This window comes from Hemitrygon akajei, chromosome 3 (genome assembly GCF_048418815.1).
Source record: "Hemitrygon akajei chromosome 3, sHemAka1.3, whole genome shotgun sequence".
In the NCBI taxonomy this organism is placed as follows: Eukaryota; Metazoa; Chordata; class Chondrichthyes; order Myliobatiformes; family Dasyatidae; genus Hemitrygon; species Hemitrygon akajei.
The window spans coordinates 75,919,985-75,939,403 of record NC_133126.1 but is presented as its reverse complement, the minus strand read 5'-3'; the positions used below and the strand labels follow the sequence as shown (position 1 = coordinate 75,939,403).

Here is a 19,419-nt window from a genome sequence, read left to right as displayed (position 1 = left end):
CGTGCTGTCTGATCCAGGCAGCACCTTGGTAAATTTCCTCTACCTTCTCTGAAGCTTTCACATCCTTTCTATACTGAGGTGACTGGAACTGAGCACAATATTCCATGTGGTCTGACCAAGGTTTTTTAGAGCTGCTGCATACCCTCACAGCTCTTGTACACAGTCCGCTGAACAATGAATGCCAACCCACCATATGCCTTCTTAAAAGATCTATTGGCTTGCAAAGGCTTAACACTGAGGTTTTATAAGGCATTGGTCAAGCTGTATTTTGACTATTGTGAGCAGTTTTGGACCTCTTATTTAAGAAAGGATGTGCTGGCATTGGAGAATCCAGAGGAGGTACACAAAAATGATCTTGGAAATGAAAGGGTTAGCAGATGAGGGTTTGATGGCTCTGGGCTGGAGTTTAGAAGAATGGGGCTGGTGGAATCTATCAAATATTTGAAACCTGTCAAGCATTAAAGGCTTAGATAGAGGTTATTTCCAATAGTTGGGGAGTCTCAGATCAGAGGGCACAGCCTCAGAATGCGATGGGCATCCATTTAGAACAGAGGTGAGGAAGAATTTCCTTGGCCAGAGGGTTGTGAATCTGTGGAATTCACTGCCATAGACTGCTGTAGAGGCCAAGTCATTGGGTATACTTAAAGTCGATAATAAGATGTCATAGTTATGGGGAGAAGCCAGGAGAGTGGGGTTGAGAGGGATAATAAATCAGCCATGATGGAATGGTGGAGCAGACTCAATGGGCTGAGGGGCCTAATTCTGCTCATGTGTTTTATGGTTTTTCAGAAGACTTTACAAAAGGACCCTTGCATTATGGAATATTAAGGAAATTGACTGGGCAACAAGTGAGAATAAAAGTAATGAACAAGTAGTTGAATTGGCAGGATGTGATTAATAGTACTTGCAAGTTTGTGTTGGATCTGCAGTTATTCATTGTACTTGTATATGACTTAGAGTTATCTTCTGAGTGTGATTATGCAGTGATAATTACATTACTAAGTCTTGTCAAAAACATTGACTTGCAAAGACATTAATAGATAAAATAAATTTGCCATGGTTTGCCCATTGACTTAATTGTAGGTAATTTTTAAATTATTCAGCAAATGTGATACACCAATAATATTTGCTTATTTCCCATTTAAAATTGTTGAACTTGTTAAAGCTTTTAGAAAGCAGATAAGACTCAGTCTCAGGTGGCAGAGTAATTATGGGTTTTAGTGATAATTTGGCGTTATCATTATTGAGCTATGTTTTCAATGCCTGACCTTTTTTGTATAAAACTTTGGTCGTTAAATGCATTTAAATGGCCCAATTATTGAGCAGAAAAAAATCTTGTGTGTCGATCAGTAGTCTGTTGTATGGATTGCTGCTCCAAACTACATCTACACCCCAGAGGTTATTTGTTTTGGACCTTCAAAAGTGGAAGATTGCTTTCTAAAAAAGGAGATGTTAGAAGCAGGGGAAGTCCAAAAACTGAAGGAAAATAAATAACTTTACAATTTTAGAATTGTTAACTAATGCAGTGCAAAAATAGTAGTGCATTCACTCCATAACTTTATGCCATCAGTTAGAATAAACAATCTCATTAGTCCAACTCATGGATCCGTTCCCATACATTTTAAACATATTTCTATCAGTTTTGTTTTGATTGTTATCATTGAATCTGCTTCTCTGTGCAACCAGAACATTCCATACACCAGCATTTTTAAAAAAATTCTTTGTGTTACCTCCAGTTGATAATTATTGAGATTTACTTTCAATCCATGCCTGCTGCTTATTTTCTTTCATGGCACTAGAAGTTATTTCTTTAAGGTTATTTCTTTAAACCCTCTCCATCACTTTGAACATCAGCATTGGATCATTACTTAATCTTCTTTTCTCTTAGAGACTGCATCAGTCTCTCCACAAAACTGTTAATTTTTATCCCTACTGCCTTTCAAAAAGTCTCTTCACCTTCTTAAAGATTTTGACTTCTTAGACTAGTTCCTGAAGCAATATCGTACTCTGACAAGACTTCACCTATATTTAAAAAATGACTTCAGTGCAAATTGCTTCATTTTGTCTGTTATAATTTTGTTAACAAAATGAAGGATCCCGCAGCACTTTGTAATTGTACTTACTACCCCCATGCACAGTATAGTGGTGTAGCTTTTAGAGTGGCTGTCTCACAGCTGCAGATACATAGATTCCACCCTGACCTCTGCAGCTTTCTGTGCGAAGTTTGCACATTTTCCCTGTGACACTGGTCTTTGTTCAGATGCTTCAGTTTTCTCCCACACACCAGAGACATGAATGTCGGTCATTTAATTGCCCATTGTAAATTGCTCTTACTGTGAGAGTGAGTACAAAATAATTCCTTCCCTTTTTGAACAGTGGTAATTTTTCAGCCTCAAGACTTGAGAAAGATTTTGGCTGGAACATTTTCAATTTCTTTTGTTAACTTTCTTCACTAAACTAGGAAATGTTTCCCACCGTGAGTGCCCTTCCTGCTCTGAGCACTGCACATTGTTTCAGTAGTTTTTTAGTTTCCTCCTTTTAGTCTTACATTGATAGATTTCTCTTTAACGAGGGCCAAATACTCTGATTGTTAGATATGAAATTGCTTATTAATTTGCTCATTCTTCCTTTGACAACAGTGATATTATTTAAATTGATCTAAGTAATCTGCTATTCTAGTTGCATACTTTTGCTTAGTCCTTTAATCTTGACCATACTTAGTATGTTTAATTTGAGATTTCATCAACTGTATTTAGCATGTCGTCTTCCTTGGTTTTTGTTTTATACTTTGTCTTTATTCAGCTGAACTATTATCTTGTGTTCTCTGTTTCAGCCACAGAAGCACTGGAGTGTAACAGTTAGCAAATGTGTCTAAGGTCTAAAAAAATGACAGCTGTGAATCATTTCTGATTTTGTTCTTATGCCAGTGATTTCTCAATATAGCTTTAAAATGGCTGTGACACTTCCTGAAATTGCTGTATTCAAAGAGGGGGAGAAATCTACTGCTTTGATAGAATGTAGTCTGTTATCTTTATTATATACTTATTGCTTAAAGGTTTAAATTTATTTCAGAGGACTAAATATTCTCAAGATGGCTTATGCTGTTAAAATCAGTGTAGAAATATGGGTTTTGCTGCTTGCTGCATGTAATTTGGATCAAATGGCAATAGTTCTTTTTCTTTTATAGAAGGAGATTTGCTGTCCTTCACTAGAAAACATTCATCTATGTCAAGGCATTCTACAATGAGAAGGCGAAGCAAAGCTCAAAGGAACAGGATTGGTAAGAAAAACAGCATTTCCTTTGCTAATTTAAAGATATTGATCAGATTTTTACCTTGAGATAATGGTGAGACTAACAATATTCACTTCCATTGTTGAGTAAATTTAACTCTGATATTTGAAATACGCACATGCACAATTCAACACATAAATCCTGCATCGTGATTCAAGGCCCCATAATTCCCTGTCAGGCTTTTATAACAAAACCACACCTCTAGAAGTTGCATTGAAATTTGTGGATGTCACGAAGTTCAAAAGACAAAGCCTTGAGGATGCTGGAATTCTGTAGTAAAACAGGAAATACTGAAAGCCTATCAAAGACTGCAGCAGGATATTGATCATTTACAGATATAGACAGAAAAGGGGCAGGTGGGGTTTGATCCGGTAAAGTCTGAGTTTTGCACTTTGGGAAGTCAAATGGAAGGAGAAAGTATACATTTAATAGCACCTGGATCTTGGGGTTCAGGTCCACGGTTCACTGTAAATGGTTACACAAGTAGATAAGGTGGTGGAGAAGGCATATGGAATGTTTGGTTTCATTGGTAGGGGTGTTAAGTATCAGAGTAAGGAAGTCATTTTGCAGCTGTATAAAGCCTTTGTCAAACTACACTTGGAGTATTGTGTGCATTTGTGGTCACCCCCATCGTTGGATGGATGAGGCAATTGCGGAAAAGGTGCAGAAGAAGTTTATCAGGATACTGATATGAGATATGAGGTAAGTTGGACAAACTTGGGTTGTTTTCCATTTGAGCATTGGAGGCTGAGGGGAGACTTGACAAGTGGTTTTTAAAACTGAGAGGCATTGACAGTCAGAATCTGATCATCAGGGTAGAAATATCAAACATCAGATGACATGAAACATAGAAAACCTACAGTACAATACAGTCCCTTCGGCCCACAAAGTTGTGCCGAACATGTCCCTACCTTAGAAATTACTAGGCTTACCTGTAGCCCTCTATTTTACTAAGCTCTATGTACATATCCAAAGTCTCTTAAAAGACCCTATCGTATCCGCCTCCACCACCATTGCCGGCAGCCCATTCCATACACTCATCACTCTGAGTTAAAAAACTTAACCATGACATCTCCTCTGTACCTACTCCCCAGCACCTTAAACCTGTGTCCTCTTGTGGCAACCATATCAGCCCTGGGAAAAAGACTTTGTTCATCCATACGATCAATACCTTTCATCATCTTATACACCTCTATCAGGTCACCTCTCATCCTCCATCGCACCAAGGAGAAAAGGCCGAGTTCACTCAACCTGTTCTCATAAGGCATGCTCCCCAATCCAGGCAACGTCCTTGTAAATCTCCTCTGTACCCTTTCTATGGCTTCCACATCCTTCCTAAAGTGAGGCGACCAGAACTGAGCCATGATCTCAAAATGGCGGTGCAGGCTCGAAGGGCCAAATGGTCTACTTCTGCACCTATTGTCTATTGTCTATAGTACTCCAAGTGAGGTCTGACCAGGGTCCTATATAGCGACAACATTACCTCTCAGCTCCTAAATTCAATTCCACGATTGATGAAGGCCAATAGACTGTACGCCTTCTTAACCATAGAGTCAACCTGCGCAGCAGCTTTAAGTGTCCTATGGACTCAGACCCTAAGATCCCTCTGATCCTCCACACTGCCAAGAGTATTACCATTAATACTATATTCTGCCATCATATTTGACTTACCAAAATGAACCACTTATCTGGGGTGAACGCCACCTGCCACTCCTCAGCCCAGTTCTGCATCCTATCAATGTCCCGCTGTAACCTCTGACAGCCCTCCACACTATCCACAACACCTCCAACCTTTGTGTCATCAGCAAACTTACTAAACCATCCCTCCACTTCCTCATCCAGGTCATTTATAAAAATCATGAAGAGTAAGGGTCCCAGAACACATCCTTGAGGCACTCCACTGGTGACTAACCTCCATGCAGAATATGACCCGTCTACAATCACTCTGCCTTCTGTGGGCAGTCCAGTTCTGGATCCACAAAGCAATGTCCCCTTGGATCCCATGCCTCTTTACTTTCTCAATAAGCCTTGCATGGGGAACCTTATCAAATGCCTTGCTGAAATCCATATACACTACATCTACTGCTCTACCTTCATACTTTATTGTCACCAAACAATTGATACTAGAGCGTACAATCATCATGGCGGTTTTTGATTCTGCGTTTCGCGCTCCCTGAAGTACAAATTGAATTAAATATAATAAAAATTAAATTTATAAATCATAATTAGAAAATAGAATAGGGAAAGTAAGGTAGTGCAAGTCAGGTCCGGATATTTGGAAGGTACGGCCCAGATCCAGGTCAGGATCTGTTCAGCAGTCTTATCACAGTTGGAAAGAGGCGGTTCCCAAATCTGGCTTTACAAATCTTCATGCTCCTGAACCTTCTCCTGGAGGGAAGGGGGACAAAAAGTGTGTTGGCTGGGTGGGTCGTGTCCTTGATTATCCTGGCAGCACTGCTCCAACAGCGTGTGGTGTAGAGTGAGTCCAAGGATGGAAGATTGGTTTGTGTGATGTGCCGGGCTATGTTCATGATCTTTTGCAGCTTCTTCTGGTCTTGGACAGGACAACTTCCATACCAGGTTGTGATGCACCCTAGAAGAATGCTTTCTACGGTGCACCTATAAAAATTAGTGAGGGTTTTAGGGGACGAGCCAAATTTCTTCAGCTTTCTCAGGAAGTAAAGGCGCTGGTGGGCCTTCTTGGCAGTGGACTCTGCTTGGTTAGACCAGGTCAGGTCATTTGTGATATTCACCCGAGGAACTTAAAGCTTTTGACCTGTTCCACCTGCGCACCACCGATGTAGATGGGGTTGTGCAGTCCGCTACTCCTGAAGTCAATAACCAATTCCTTCGTCTTGCTGACGTTGAGGGATAGGTTATTGTCTTCGCACTATGCCACCAAGTTCTTAATTTCCTCTCTGTACTCAGACTCATCATTACCCAAGATATGGCCTACAATTGTGGTTTCATCAGCAAACTTATATATTGAGTTCGATGGAAACTTGGCTACACAATCATGGGTGTACAGTGAGTACAGCAGGGGGCTGAGTACACAGCCTTGTGGGGCACCAGTGCTCAGAGTGATTGTAGAGGAGAGCTTGTCCCCTATTTTTACAGCCTGGGTCCTGTCTGTGAGGAATTTGAAGATCCAGCTGCAGATCTGAGTGCTAAGACCCAGGTTCCGGAGCTTAGGAATCAGTTTATTTGGAACGATGGTATTAAAGGCAGAGCTGTAGTCATTGAAAAGGAGCCATACATATGAATCTTTATTCTCCAGGTGTTCTAAGGAGGAATGTAGTGCCAGAGTGATGGCATCTGCCGTTGACCTGTTGCTCTGGTAGGCGAATTGCAAAGCGTCAAGGTTGACCGGTAGGTTAAGGTTGATGTGTGTCATAACCAATCGCTCGAAGCACTTCATAGCAATTGATGTTAGAGCCACAGGTTGGTAGTCATTCAGACATGCCACCTTGCTTTTCTTTGGCACTGGTATTATCGTTGCTTTCTTAAAACACGAGGGGATCTTAGACTGAAGCAGGGAGCAGTTGATGATGTCAGCAAACACTCCAGCTAGCTCGCTTGCACAGGCCCGGAGAACCTGTCCCGGGACGCCATCTGGGCCCGTCGCCTTCCTTGGATTTATCTTCAGGAAGGCTCTTCTAACGTCTTCCTCGGTGATGATGAATCTTGATGCCACCAGGTCCGGTTCATCCAGAGGGGGCAGGACGCTCCTCTTCTGTTGGAATCTTACGTAGAATACGTCAAGTGCGTCAGGAAGAGAAGTGCTACAGTTATTGATATTCCCAGCCTTTTCTTTGCGCCCAGTGATCTCATTTAGACCCTGCCATAGTCTACTGACATCCCTCTGGTTAGCCTGGGCTTCCAACTCAGCTCAATATTGCCTCTTGGCACCCTTAATGGCTTTCTGGAGTTCCCGCCTGGATTCCATGTAGTATCCCCGGACCTAAAAGCTGCAGCTCTAGTCTTCAAAAGGGACTGGACCTCATAATCCATCCAAGGTTTCCGGTTAGGGAATACCCAGATCGTCTTGCGAGACACACAGTCCTCTGTGCATTTCCAGATAAAGTCCATGACAGCTGAGGCATACTCATCGAGGTTAGCTGCCGAGTGCTTGAATACTGACCAGTCCACCGATTCAAAGCAGTCATGGAGGACCTCATCCGTTTCCTCTGTCCAACGCGACACCGCTTTTGACACCGTGACCTCCCGCTTCAGTTTCTGTTTGTAAGCCGGGAGGAGGAGTACGGTCTGATGGTCCGATTTTCTGACGTGAGGTCGTGGGACGGAACGGTAGGCATCCTTGACTGCTGTGTAGCAGTGGTCAAGTATATTCAGGCTTCTAGTGGAGCAGGAGACATGTTGGTATAATTTTGGCAGCGCTTTTCTGAGGTTGGCCTGGTTAAAGTCCCTGGCTGTAATGAGCAAAGCCTCTGGATACCTGGTCTCAAGTTCACTGATGTTGGCATACAGTGTATTCACAGCACACTCCACGTCCGCCTGGGGGGGAATGTAGACCGCTGTCAGTATGACCAAGGTGAATTCCTGTGGCAGATAATAGGGACGACACTTCACCGACAGGGTTCCAGGTCCGGACTGCAGGAGCTTGTCAGTGCCACTGTGTCCGAGCAGTACGCAGTGTTGATCAATGGGCAGACTCCACCTCCCTTCGTCTTGCCTGAAGACGCCATGCGGTCCATCCAATGGATTGAAAATCCCTCTGGTCGGATGGCACAGTCGGGGGTGGCAGGGGAAAGCCAGGTCTCTGTGAAACAGAATACACAGCAATTCTGCATCTCCCTGCAGTAGGTGAGTCTCCCTTTAAGATCATCCACCTTGTTTTCTATGGCTTGCACATTAGCTAGTAGGATGGTGGGCAGAGGGATCCTAAAGCCCCTCCACTTCAATCTGACCAGCTCTTTTCCCATGCTTGCTCGGTAAATAGTGCATCTTTCCAGGTTTCCATCGATGCAGTGTGTTGTTGGCAGCTCTTTGAGGTTGGTGGATGCGTCCCGCAGGGATCGATCGGCAGGTCGCGTCATTGGGCGCTCCAGGTCGGGCTGAGTGATGGGGGAGGCTCCGCTGCCACTTTCAACTGTCGGGGGCCCGGGCTGTCGATCGGGTTGGGCCCCGAAGCCAACACTTAATCCCGGAGGGCCAGGCTGCTGGCTGAGACAAGTCTGTGAACTGTGTCACGGTTGTGGAGGCCTCCGCTCCAGCCGAGCCCCAGGCTTGATTTCCGAGGTCGGCGGCGGAGGCCTCACTTCTGGCAGCTGTGGATGGCCACCAACAGGGCTCTATGGTCGTCGCTCCGGGGAAGCGTCTGGGGAACCACCATCACTTCTGTGTGGTCGTCTGCTTCGGAGAGGTGCTGGTTCGGAATGGGCCGCGTCTCCAGGTGCTCCGACACGGTAGCAGGCCGCGAGTCTCCAGGAACGTGGTGGACCTCGGACCAGGCCTTGATGATTGGGTCCAGATGCGGTCCGGAGTTGAAGCAATTCTGGCGCGTCGATGAACTCCAGCTGGGTCAGTAGCTTCGCCAGGGTGTTGTTGATCTCGCTAGCTGTAGCAAATTGGAGGTTTAGAAGGGTTTCTCGGGTATAGGATAGTGTAGAGGGCAGTTTGCTCGGGAGAGCATGCGCAGAGTCGCCAAATACTGGCGCCATCTTAAATGTGTTTAGTCACATCCTCAAAAAATTCAATCAGGCTCGTAAGGCACGACCTGCCCTTCACGAAGCCATGCTGACTATTCCATTATTTTAAAATCTTTTTTATTAATTGTTATTGAAGATCAACAAAAAAAGATACATTAAGTCAATATGTCATTATGTACAATGAAGAATTAAATTAGCAAATAACTGATTAACAAAGCTAAGGAATATATCAATAATAAGAAGAAAAAAACAAAGTGTTAAGAATATTTTTTTTGAAAAAAAAGAACCCCTACTAACTGGAAAAAAAACCGAGAAAAAAAACAACCCCATTGGGAGCACAACCCTGGAGCTGTACATCACACCAGCTTCCATAAGAGAAAAACATCAATCCTCCAACTCAAATCTATTTGAAGAAAAATCGGAAGGAAACCGTATTAATTAACTCAAATCAGATGATAGTAGCGGGCAAATGAACCCCACCTTTTCTCAAAATCAAATCGAGGATCAAAAGTTCGACTTCTGATTTTCTCGAAACTAAGACATAGCATCACCTGAGAAAACCATTGTATCAAAGTAGGAGCAGAAGCATCTTTCCATTTCAACAAAACAGCCCTTCTGGCCAATAATGTAACAAATGCATTACATGTTGGTCTGATGGAGAAATACCATGAATATATTGAGGGATTATACCAAATAAAACTGTTAATTTATTAGGTTTGTTACGAACCCCGTAACTGGGTGTTTTACCAGCAAGGGCAGAAGCGTCCGTTGGAGTCTGGTGATACTATGTTCAACAGTATTTATTAGTAAGAATACACAGAAATAATATCAATGCAAATATACAGATAATATACGTCATCAATACTAAACCTAAAAGTGCAGGTATAATAATAATAAGAAATAAGCTCCATCGTTGTCTAGGGGATAATGAATTGTCAGATGGAAATATAAAGTTCAGTTCAGTTCATGCAGGCTGCGGTAGTTGTTGGTCGCTGTGTTGCAATTGTTGGAGAGAGAGAGAGAGAGAACAGTAACAGCTATTGATTTGCCGACTTTCTTTTACGATCTTGATCCGTCGATGCATTGTTGTTGTGGCCATTCACGTATGACCCCTCTGTCCTTTAGCTAGACCGTTCCGTGGTGGACTCATCACCCAGGCAAGGTGTGGACACACACACAAGCCCCCACCGGTCTCGTAGTGTCTCTCCTGGTGCGTCTGAGGGGTGTTACCCCAGACCTTACTTTTATTCCCACTCACGAGGTCTCAGGTGTCAATCAGGTTGGGATGATGTAACCCATCAAACCCGCCCACTCTGGTTGCCCCCTGAAGGGTTTCAATGAATAGAACAGTACCCAATACACAATCCTTCTCCAAGAGACAATAGCAATAATCAGTGGTTCCGTTCTGCTTTTGTTAGGAGGAGACATTCCACTTTGTGTATCTGTGCGTTGTCTCTCTCTCATTAACTGACATGAGCTGTTTATCAATAACAACTGTCTTGGCAGCTTTCCTGTGTCTCTCTCATCTCCCTTGATAACAGCATCGGAATAGTAGCGATTTGCGATTCTCCGGGGGGGGGGGGGGGCATTGGCGATTCTGTACCCTTCTGTCCATCAGAGTTGTTCATCATTCGTAACAGGTTGTAAATTAATTTTTAAAACTTTAGAAATTGTAGAGAAAATAGACTTCCAAAAATGTTTCAATACAGAACATGACCAAAACATATGTGTCAATGTGGCTGTTTCGGTTTTACATCTGTCACACTGACTATCAACATTAGGAAACATTTTAGGCAGTCTCTCCTTTGTCAAATAGTAACGATGTACAATTTAAAATTGAATTAAAGAGTGACTGGCACAGATCGAAGAAGAGTTAACCAACTTCAAAATCCGCAACCAATCTTCTGTTATCAAGGTCATGTTAAGCTCTCTCTCTCAATCTTGCTTAATCTTAAGTGAAGGGTAATTGTGCTGTTGTAACAATAAATTGTAAATTTAAACCTCCAATAAAACTCTTCACTGAAGGATTCATTTTTAAAATAATATCTAACAGGTCAGAATCCTGTATATATGGAAAATTACTGTCTGACCTGAAGATATTGCAGGAAATGTGAATACGAGAGAGAGTATTTAGTTACTAATTTCTCAAAAGACATCAATCGGCCATCTTGCAATAGATCCATGAAGGAATAAACTTCATGGAATAAAATTATTCCTCCAAAGAAGAAAGGTAGGATCACTTAATCAAGGTTTAAATAAATAATTTCGATAAATTAAACTAAAAAGTTTAAATTTTCTGAGATTAAAAAAAAATTACAAAACTGGAACCAAATTCCTAATGACTGTTTAATCACAGGGTATAAATTTAAAGGATTGGAGGGTAACCCCACTTTTTAAAAAAAGGAGGGAGAGAGAAACCAGGGAATTATAGACCGGTTAGCCTGACATCGGTGGTGGGGAAAATGCTAGACTCAGTTATCAAAGATGTGATAACAGCACATTTGGAAAGCGGTGAAATCATCGGACAAAGTCAGCATGGATTTGTGAAAGGAAAATCATGTCTGACGAATCTTATAGAATTTTTTGAAGATGTAACTAGTAGAGTGGATAGGGGAGAACCAGTGGATGTAGTATATTTGGATTTTCAAAAGGCTTTTGACAAGGTCCCACACAGGAGATTAGTGTGCAAACTTAAAGCACACGATACTGGGGATATGGTATTGATGTGGATAAAGAATTGGTTGGCAGACAGGATGCAAAGAGTGGGAATAAACGGGACTTTTTCAGAATGGCAGGCAGTGATTAGTGGGGTACCGCAAGGCTCAGTGCTGGGATCCCAGTTGTTTACAATATATATTAATGATTTAGACGGGGGAATTAAATGCAGCATCTCCAGGTTTGTGGATGACACAAAGCTGGGTGGCGGTGTTAGCTGTGAGGAGGATGCTAAGAGGATGCAGGGTGACTTGGATAGGTTACGTGAGTGGGCAAATACATGGCAGATGCAATTTAATGTGGATAAATGTGAGGTTATCCACTTTGGTTGCAAGAACAGGAAAACATTATTATCTGAACGGTGGCCGATTAGGAAAAGGGGAGGTGCAACGAGACCTGGGTGTCATTGTATGCCAGTCATTGAAAGTGGGCATGCAGGTACAGCAGGCGGTGAAAAAGGCAAATGGTATGTTGGCATTCATAGCAAGAGGATTTGAGTACAGGAGCAGGGAGGTTCTACTGAAGTTGTATATTATCTTGGTGAGACCACACCTGGAGTATTGTGTGCAGTTTTGGTCCCCTAATCTGAGGAAAGACATTCTTGCCATAGAGGGAGTACAAAGAAGGTTCACCAGATTGATTCCTGGGATGGCAGGACTTTCATATGAAGAAAGACTGGATCGACTAGGCTTATACTCGCTGGAATTTAGAAGATTGAGGGGGGGATCTTATTGAAACATATAAAATTCTAAAGGGATTGGACAGGCTAGATGCAGGAAGATTGTTCCCGATGTTGGAGAAGTCCAGAATGAGGGGTCACAGTTTATGGATAAAGGGGAAGCCTTTTAGGACCAAGATGAGGAAAAACTTCTTCACACAGAGAGTGGTGAATCTGTGGAATTCTCTGCCACAGGAAACAGTTGAAGCCAGTTCATTGGCTATATTTAAGAGGGAGTTAGATATGGCCCTTGTGGCTAAAGGGATCTATGGAGAGAAAGCAGGTACAGGGTTCTGAGTTGGATGATCAGCCATGATCATACTGAATGGTGGTGCAGGCTTGAAGGGCTGAATGACCTACTCCTGTACCTATTTTCTATGTTTCTATGCGGTGGCGGTGTCTGTGTTTATATCGACACAGAATGGTGTAAGAACTTTGTGCTGGTTTCCAGTGTTATGCCTGCAGCTCCCTCCTTTGTGAGAATCGCAAGAGCACTGGTGGGTTGGGTCAGTGGACCCAGGAAATGGGAGAGAGACGTGCCGGATGCCACGTTCCCCGGCGATGCAAAATAACGCGACATTGGCCATTATCTCTTGGAGACAGATTTGTGGATTGGGGACTAGGCTACGTGCAAACCCTCGGGCAAAGTGGGCTGGTTGAGAGAGAGATTGCATCACCCCCAACCTGATTGACATCTACTACCCTGCGAGTCAAGATAAAAGAGGGGCTGTAGAGACGGCCCCTCAGATGCACCAGAAGAAACGCTAGCGATCCCGTAATAGTGGGAAACCATTTGAAGAAAGCCATGTGCGTTCGGTTCCCTTGCCTGGGGACCGGTGGCTGGTACCACAGAAACGATTTTCTTGAACTGACAACGGGGAACCAACTCCCCCGACTCAACGGATTGGCCTCATCAAAAGACCCGGGCAAGTTTCTTTTCTCACAAATCTCTCTCTCTCCAACAAGTGAAACCCCAGCGGTCCCCAAAGGCTGAAGCCTGCAGGAACTGAGTGACTTTTATATTTCCATTGGACAATATATTATCCCCCAGACAAACGATAGAGCTATTTCTTATTGATGATTATTACTATACACGCACTTTTAGATAGAGTATTGACAACGTATATTATCTGAATGTTTGTATTAATCTTATTTTTGTGCCCCTTTATAAATAAAGACTTTTAAAAATAGTACCATCAGACTTCAACGGACCTCTCTATCTTTGCTGGTAAGTGACCCAGTTACGGGGTACGTAACAACTTGGGGATCTTGTCTCGGGATTTGATACCAAATTTGAGGGCCAGTGAATCGGGCTTGTAAGTCCAAACTTGGATCTGGTACGCGGGTAGCCAGACGGGAAACCAGCAAAGATGGACGTGGATGAATTTATAGGAAACCCGACTCTGGGGGCGCTAGAGGCGGCCACCAAATCAGACTTGGTAAATTTGGCGAAGGGGTTAAACCTCGCAGAGGTGAGGTCGTCAATGAAAAAGCGGGAGGTGTGAAGGGCCATAACTCAGTATTACATTGAGAAGAATGTGTTTGCAGCTGAGGGTATTGGAAAATATCCCTGAAAAGGTACCAGCTAGTGGGATGGCTCAGTTAGAGTTGGAGAAATTAAGGTGGGAACATGAAATTAAGTTAAAGCAGCTGGAAGCAGCCGAGAGAGAGAAAGGGCCGACAAACAAAGGGAGCATGCACTCCAGCTAAAGGAGTTAGAGGTGAAACGGGATCATGAGATCCAGCTAAAGGCGTTAGAGGTGAAAAGGGAGCAGGAAAGAGCTGAGAAGCAAAGAGAGCATGAACTTCAGTTAAAAGAGCTGGAAGCAGCTGAGAAGGAGAAGGAAAGGGCTGAGAGGGAGAGGGAGGCAGAGAGACAGAGGAAACATGACTTGGAGATGGAGAAGTTAAAGCAAGAGCAACGAAGTCAGGAGTCGGACCGAGAGGAGCGGTTTGATGTTAGTCGGGCGTTGAGGTTGGTACCCCCGTTCGAGGAGATGGATGTTGATAGTTATTTCTTGCTTTTTGAAAAGGTGGCAGTGAATCAGAAGTGGCCCAGAGCACAGTGGGTGGCGTTGTTACAAAGTGTGTTAAGAAGGAAGGCACAGCGGGCATATGCGGCGTTGTCCATGGAGGAGGAAGGGGAAGAGAATTATGACCAAGTAAAGGTTGCCATTCTCCGGGGTTACGAGCTAGTACCTGAAGCATATAGACAAAAGTTCAGAAATTTACGGAAAGGGTGGAATCAGACGTATACCGAGTTTGCCCATGAGAAGGGGGTGCTCTTGGACCGTTCGTGCACCGCAGAAATAGTGGACGAGGATTATGGGCATCTCAGGGAGTTAATTTTGATTGAGGAATTTAAAGGTTGTGTTCCGGAGGATATCCGGATGTATTTGAATGAGAAGCCGAATAAGTCCATCTCAGAATTTGCTAGATTCGCAGATGAATATGCCCTAACCCACAAGGCAAAGTTTTCCTCGAATAAAAGTTCCCCGAGGGACCGTGGGAACGATCGGGAAAGTCCGCCGGCTGAGGCAGAGGTCCCACCGGGAGCTAATGGTAAGGCTGAAGGGGAAAGGCCAGGCGGCCAGAGATTTCCGGGCTTGACCTGTTTTAATTGTGGGAAGAGCGGGCATGTTGTGTCTCGGTGCTTTGCTCCAAGGAGGGAGACGGGAAAAAGGAAAGCAGCAGTCCCTATCGGATGTGCCGTGGTAATCAGTAAATCGACAAGAGAGCCCCGGGTAGACAGAGTACGAGAAGGGTCTGAGACTTGTCTGTCACACGGGACCGTGTCTTTGAGGAAGGGGGACCCACCAATTCCTGTACGAATCTGGAGAGAGACAGGGGCTGAGCTGTCGTTGATCAGCAGTAAGGTACTAGAGTTTGGCCGAAAAACTGGTATGGTAGCGGTGAAGGGAATAAATAAAAGGATAGAAATGGTGCCCTTACATAAGGTCATTATGGATTGTGAGCTGGTGTCTGGACCAGTTGAAATAGGGGTGCCATCAGAATTCCCGAGAACTGATGCGGACATCCTTCTAGGTAACGATTTAGCCAGTGGTAAGGTTTGGGCAGCCATGACGCTGATAAAACAGCTTGTGAGTGTTGAGGCTCCGCCCCTAGATTCCAAGAGCTATCCTGTATGCGCGGTCACTCGCAGCATGTCGAGAGAGGCAGCTGAGACAGAGAGCAGTTTAAATCTGGCCAGTTTCGATTTGGCCGAGACGTTTCTACCGACCCTGTGCCATGAGGGTTTAGAGGGTAGTAAAGCGAAGAGTAGTAAAGTGAAAGAGGGTAAGGGAGAGGAGGTAGATCCTACCTTAGCGAGGAGCAAGGTTCTAGAGGCAGAAAATAAAGATGAGGAACCGTTAGAGTGGTTAAGAGGTCCAGAGTTGGACATGGATGATCTGTCTGGTGTGGCAGACCTGTTTGACGAAGTTGAAAATTCTAAAGGTGTTCCCGACAATGAAATGGGGGCAGTCCTAGATGAAAAGGGTGCCCTTGCCTTGAAGAAGTCTGCTGGGTTGGCAGATGAGGTTGTTTCAGCCCGTGGGGTTGAGTTTACTCCAGAAGGGAGTTGCCCAGAGAGTAACTGGGAGGATCAGGGGAATTTAGAATTTGAAAAGGTACGGGTATTGAAAGCCTGGAAGAGGTCAATGTCCCATTTGAGTGTGTCCAAGATGGGGATGCACGTGGTCCTGAACCTAGTAACGGAGCTCAGAAAAAGTCTGAGGTATTTGATTCAGCTGAATGAGACGGCCGTCCTTTTGGGTCAGATAGACTTGGTTCAGTGGAAAAGGGGTTAACCCTGGTAATCGTGGGAAGTGAGAGTTCCCCGGTGTTTGTGCTCGAAGGTGTGGTGAAACTTAATGCGGGCTCAAAAATGGGGAGATAAATATTATTAGTGAAGGAAACGGGAAATCTGCAGTTCCCAAATCAAATGAAGAAATTTTAAACCCTGCAGATCGCTTACAGATTAAGCCGGGAGATGCCGGGGCCCCCCACCCTATTGTTATTCCAGAATGGGGTGTGACGAGGCGGAATTGGAAATGCTGCTTGAACAAAGAGTTCAAATTAAAAACCAGAAGTCTGAAGGGTCCTGACGAGAGGGCTAGCCACCTGTGTAAAATTAAAGAATTGGGTGGAAATGGTCTAAGTTTGGGACACGATGTTGATAAAATAACCTCTATGAAAGAGGCGGGCGGGAGTTTACCTCGCCAAACTACCCGAGTTCCTCACGTAGGAACTCACCGGAAAAGAGGCGACGGTGAATGAAGGGCGCCATTTTTAAATAGCCCAGCCGGTTGTACGGGATTTCAGCAAAGCATGTGAATAATAAAGACAAACCCCTTGGAAGCCTGCCTGTTAAGTTGAAAGCAACATAACGATTGGTATTTGCATGACCTGTGGTAGTATACACGTAAGCTTAAGATCACAACTCGTTAGTTTTGTTTGCTGAAAAAAAAATAGGTGGTTATTAAGTTGAAGTCTGATGCTATAAGACATATATGTCAAACTCAAGGCCCGCGGGCCAAATCCGGCCCGCGGTGGAATTATCTTTGGCCCGCGAGATAATATCTAATTACTATTAAAGCTGGCCCCAGTAATCGAAGCGCCTATGGCGTATGATATGGCTAATGCTGAGTTTATTCAGGTACCAGGTTTTCAGGGTTTTTAGTGTTTATTCGGCAGTCTTGCTCGGCAGTCTTCTTCATAAGAAACGGAATTTGTAAAGTGAAACACTTTGTAGTTATAGCAGAGACTGAGACACATGAGAGCAGGCTGAAAAAACGGAGGCAACGAAAGCTGCGTTCGCACGCGTCCGACTGGTCTGGCCCGCATGAAGCTGCATTTTGCTCAATCCGGCCCGTGACCTAAAATGAGTTTGACACCCCTGCAGACTTTAGTAAGGTACAAGATGTTAAGCTAGTAAAGGAAGTGACCCTGTAATCGTTAACTGTTTAGATGCTGAATTAAATGTATAACTGTATTGCTCTGTAGTGAAAAGAAAAGCTTTTGTATTGTGTTAGATTCTAAAATCCTGTAAGACTCTGTATGACTTTGTTTTTAACCGCTGGTAAAAAACGCCTTTAAGAGGGGAGGTGTTATGCCCGCAGCCCCCTCCTTTGTGAGAATCGCAAGAGCACTGGTGGGTTGGGTCAGTGGACCCAGGAAATGGGAGAGAGACGTGCCAGATGCCTCGTTCCCCGGCGATGCAAAATAACACGACATTGGCCATTGTCTCTTGGAGACAGATTTGTGGATTGGGGACTAGGCTACGTGCAAACCCTCGGGCAAAGTGGGCTGGTTGAGAGAGAGATTGCATCACCCCCAACCTGATTGACATCTACTATCCTGCGAGTCAAGATAAAAGAGGGGCTGTAGAGACGGCCCCTCAGACGCACCAGAAGAAACGCTAGCGATCCCGTAATAGTGGGAAACCATTTGAAGAAAGCCATGTGCGTTCGGTTCCCTTGCCTGGGGACCGGTGGCAGGTACCACAGAAACGATTTTCTTGAACTGACAACGGGGAACCAACTCCCCCGACTCAATGGATTGGCCTCATCAAAAGACCCGGGCAAGTTTCTTTTCTCACAAATCTCTCTCTCTCCAACAAGTGAAAACCCAGCGGTCCCCAAAGGCTGAAGCCTGCAGGAACTGAGTGACTTTTATATTTCCATCGGACAATATATTATCCCCCAGACAAACGATAGAGCTATTTCTTATTGATGATTATTACTATACCCGCGCTTTTAGATTGAGTATTGACGACGTATATTATCTGAATGTTTGTATTAATCTTATCAGACTTCCAATATAACTCGGAGTCCTGCCATGTGCAGAAGTTCGCTGATGACACGGCCATAGTGGGGTGTGTCAGGAATGGACAGGAGGAGGAGTATAGGAAACTGATACAGGACTTTGTGATATGGTGCAACTCAAACTACCTGCGTCTCAATATCACCAAGACCAAGGAGATGGTGGTGGACTTTAGGAGATCTAGGCCTCATATGGAGCCAGTGATCATTAATGGAGAATGTGTGGAGCAGGTTAAGACCTACAAGTATCTGGGAGTACAGTTAGACGAGAAGCTAGACTGGACTGCCAACACAGATGCCTTGTGCAGGAAGGCACAGAGTCGACTGTACTTCCTAAGAAGGTTGGCGTCATTCAATGTCTGTAGTGAGATGCTGAAGATGTTCTATAGGTCAGTTGTGGAGAGCGCCCTCTTCTTTGTGGTGGCGTGTTGGGGAGGAAGCATTAAGAAGAGGGACGCCTCACGTCTTAATAAGCTGGTAAGGAAGGCGGGCTCTGTCGTGGGCAAAGTACTGGAGAGTTTAACATTGGTAGCTGAGCGAAGGGCGCTGAGTAGGCTACGGTCAATTATGGATAACTCTGAACATCCTCTACATAGCACCATCCAGAGACAGAGAAGCAGTTTCAGCGACAGGTTACTATCGATACAATGCTCCTCAGACAGGATGAAGAGGTCAATACTCCCCAATGCCATTAGGCTTTACAATTCTACCGCCAGGACTTAAGAACTTTTTAAAAGCTATTATTAATGCTTTTTGAGATAGTGATTTAGATGCATATCATATTTTTTACTGAGTTAAGTATTGTATGTAATTAGTTTTGCTACAACAAGTGTATGGGACATTGGAAAAAAGTTGAATTTCCCCATGGGGATGAATAAAGTATCTATCTATCTATCTATTTTTGTGCCCCTTTATAAATAAAGACTTTTAAAAATAGTACCATCAGACTTCAACGGACCTCTCTATCTTTGCTGGTAAGTGACCCAGTTACGGGGTATGTAACACCAGACACTGCTCATCGTTAGTGGAGTTTGTGGCAGTTCGATGCAGACCATTTTATTTGCCACGGGAATTCACCTCTGTCCTTATATTCGGTGTCTACATTCCCCCAAGCGCTAATGCTAAGAAGGCGCTCTGTGAACTGTACGGGGCTATTAGTGAACTGCAGAACGCACAACCTGATGGTCTGTTTATTGTTGCCGG

General features: G+C 44.2%; 1 protein-coding gene across 2 annotated transcripts in view; it reads left to right on the top strand.

The window, feature by feature from the left end:
* The window catches only part of zfyve26 (zinc finger, FYVE domain containing 26), a 124,528-nt gene that overhangs the window by 21,510 nt on the left and 83,599 nt on the right, over nucleotides 1-19,419 (top strand). For both annotated transcript variants that reach the window (XM_073040154.1, XM_073040153.1), the window contains exon 12: nucleotides 3,188-3,280. In XM_073040154.1, coding sequence (XP_072896255.1) covers nucleotides 3,188-3,280 — 93 coding nt within the window. The remainder of the gene's footprint in view (nucleotides 1-3,187; nucleotides 3,281-19,419) is intronic.